Genomic DNA, 2,548 nt, shown 5'->3' with positions numbered 1-2,548 from the left:
TTAAAAAACACGAGTAATGAAAGTACCCTTCCGAGCTCGAGCTCAAATAAGTTCGGATGAATAATAAAATTGAAAAAAAATAAAGATCAAAACAATCTGATTTTTTTGTGGTAATTTTTGACAAATGTTAAGTGTTTGAAATTTTTCGTCATAAGATCACACTCGTGGAAGGCGTGCAAAAAAAAAAAAATCAATGCTCCAAACTGCTTAAGTAGTATTTTTGGAGCATCGATTTTGTTTTTTTTGTCACGCCTTTCAATAATGCGATCTCGTGATAAAAAATTGCAAGAGCTTAGAACATCTGCCAAAGTTTATCATAATTTTTTTTCAACTTTTTAAATTAGTTTTAAACTGTTTGATTTTACTGTTCATCTGAACTCATTTGAGCTCGAGCTCAGATAGTCCGCATCCAACGAGTAAGCCTAATATACGGGAGTCCGGAGGGAAACAGTGGCAAACCAGCCAACTTTCACGCCGGACAAACACCGGACGCGGCGGAGCGGGCCGATCGATCGCGCTGGTACTTCCGGAACGGCCAGCTAGTTCACCCATCCGGTCACGGGTCACCCTTCCAGAACGTCCTGGAGAAGAGGTTCGTGGCACCACGTAGCCAACACAGCAGGTTCATCTTTATGCCTACTCCCGAATAAACACGTCGCCTCTCCTCCTCGGAAAACGAAAAGAGTACACGCGTGACCCGTCCGCGGCGCGCTCCGGCATCGCCGTATCGAAGTCTACGGCGGTATAAATAAACCTCCCAGCCTCTGCACATCTCTCGCATCACTAGCTACAAACAACTCCCTTGCATTTGGAGACCGACCTATTGCTATTTGTCACAGTAGTAGTAGAACAAGCGTCACCGGTATAGTAAGATGGAATACCAGGGGCAGCAGGGCAACCGCGTGGACCGGTACGGCAACCCGGTGGCCGCACCTGGAGGAGCCACCGCCGTGACGGGGGCACCCGCCGGCGGGCAGCTGCAGCCCGCCAGGGAGGAGCACAAGACCCGCGGCATACTCCATCGGTCCAGCAGCTCCAGCTCCAGCTCGGTACGTATGCAATGCATCGATGGCCTGTAAATGAAATGGTTGCATGTGCTGCCATTGACACGTTATTCCCATGACGACTAACCTAGTATCAAACTTGTACTCCGTATTAATTTGCTCCGCTTGGATTGATGTATAGTCCGAGGACGATGGCATGGGTGGACGGAGGAAGAAGGGCATCAAGGAGAAGATCAAGGAGAAGCTTCCCGGGGCTCGCAAGCAGACTTACGGCCAGCCCGCCGCGCCCGCGGGCATGACCGGCACCGGGGCGACCGGCGGCCCTTACTACGTGCAGCCCGCTCCGGCTGGCACTGGAGCGCACGGGACCACGGCGACGACCGGCCCCTACGGGCAGCCCGCTCCGGCTGGCATGACCGGCACCGGGGCGCACGGAACCACGGCGACTGGTGAGAAGAAGGGCATGAAGGACAAGATCATGGAGAAACTCCCGGGAGGTCACAAGAACGAGCAGCACACCATGCCGACCGCCGGCGCCTACGGGCAGCCCGGGATGACAGGCACCGGGGTGCATGGGAACACCGCTCCCGGTGGTGGCTACGGCCAGCCAGGGCACGCCGGTATGACCGGCACTGGAACGCATGGGAACGTGACGACGGGCGGTGCTTTCGATCATCAAGGGCACCCCGGAGTGACCGGCACCGGAGCACACGGGACTACGGCGACCGGCGGTCCTTACAGCCAGCAAGGTCACGCCGGGGTGACAGGCACCGGCGAGAAGAAAGGTATTATGGGCAAGATCAAGGAAAAGCTGCCTGGCCAGCACTAGGCGCCAGTCAGCGTGTTTGTGAACAATAGGCATGAGCGGAGGTGGAGCAATAAGCCGATAAGTGTGGCACGTTTGTGTGTAGCGTTGGAGTAGTTGGTATGGTGCAGTACTGTACCGTGCCTATGTCGATGTATGAGCATGTTGTAAGTTGTAACCGTTGTGTGACGTTTCACTATGTTAAACATTACTTCGTGTGCACAAATAATGTTGCAGAGGCTGGGAGTAATTTTTCTTTTCTATAAAATCCTTATATAAATATATTTTTCTCAAATATGCACCAGAGTGCGTATCATTCATTATAGAAAAAGGGGAAAGAGACTTCCAAAGGATCCACGTGATTTACAATATTTACACGTGGGATAGACTCCACCCTACACTAGGACGGACTACCCATGGTCGACCCACCTCCTACCTAACTCCTCGAATCCTCTGTTGTTGTCCTTAAACATTCCGGCTTTGGCCAAAAACTTTCATTCTTCTCGAAGTCGTTCCTTGACCCTCAAGAGTGAGGGTGTAGTCTCATTGAAGACGATGTCGTTACGGTGCTTTCAAATCGTCCACATGGCAAGGAGGCATTTGGCCCGCGTGGACCTTCAGTGTCTTGGATTTTGGTCTTGTCTCATGCATCACACACCAAATCATCTCATCCTGAAGCGGCTCGAACTCTCGTCGCCCCGTCATCACCCCCATCTCATGCCAGACTCACCACACGAAA

At 52.2% G+C, this 2,548-nt stretch overlaps 1 protein-coding gene across 1 annotated transcript; it reads left to right on the top strand.

Moving 5' to 3' along the window:
- Positions 1 to 789: 789 nt before the first annotated feature.
- On the top strand, positions 790 to 2,047 carry LOC123066053 (dehydrin DHN4). The gene is made up of 2 exons (XM_044489215.1): positions 790 to 1,049; positions 1,186 to 2,047. Exons 1-2 carry the CDS (start codon positions 873 to 875, stop codon positions 1,831 to 1,833), a joined length of 825 nt encoding a protein of 274 aa, XP_044345150.1. The 5' UTR covers positions 790 to 872; the 3' UTR covers positions 1,834 to 2,047.
- Positions 2,048 to 2,548: the final 501 nt, after the last annotated feature.

Source organism: Triticum aestivum, chromosome 3B, assembly GCF_018294505.1.
Source record: "Triticum aestivum cultivar Chinese Spring chromosome 3B, IWGSC CS RefSeq v2.1, whole genome shotgun sequence".
In the NCBI taxonomy this organism is placed as follows: Eukaryota; Viridiplantae; Streptophyta; class Magnoliopsida; order Poales; family Poaceae; genus Triticum; species Triticum aestivum.
Note: the sequence above shows the minus strand (reverse complement) of the source record. Positions and strands in the feature narration are given on the sequence as shown.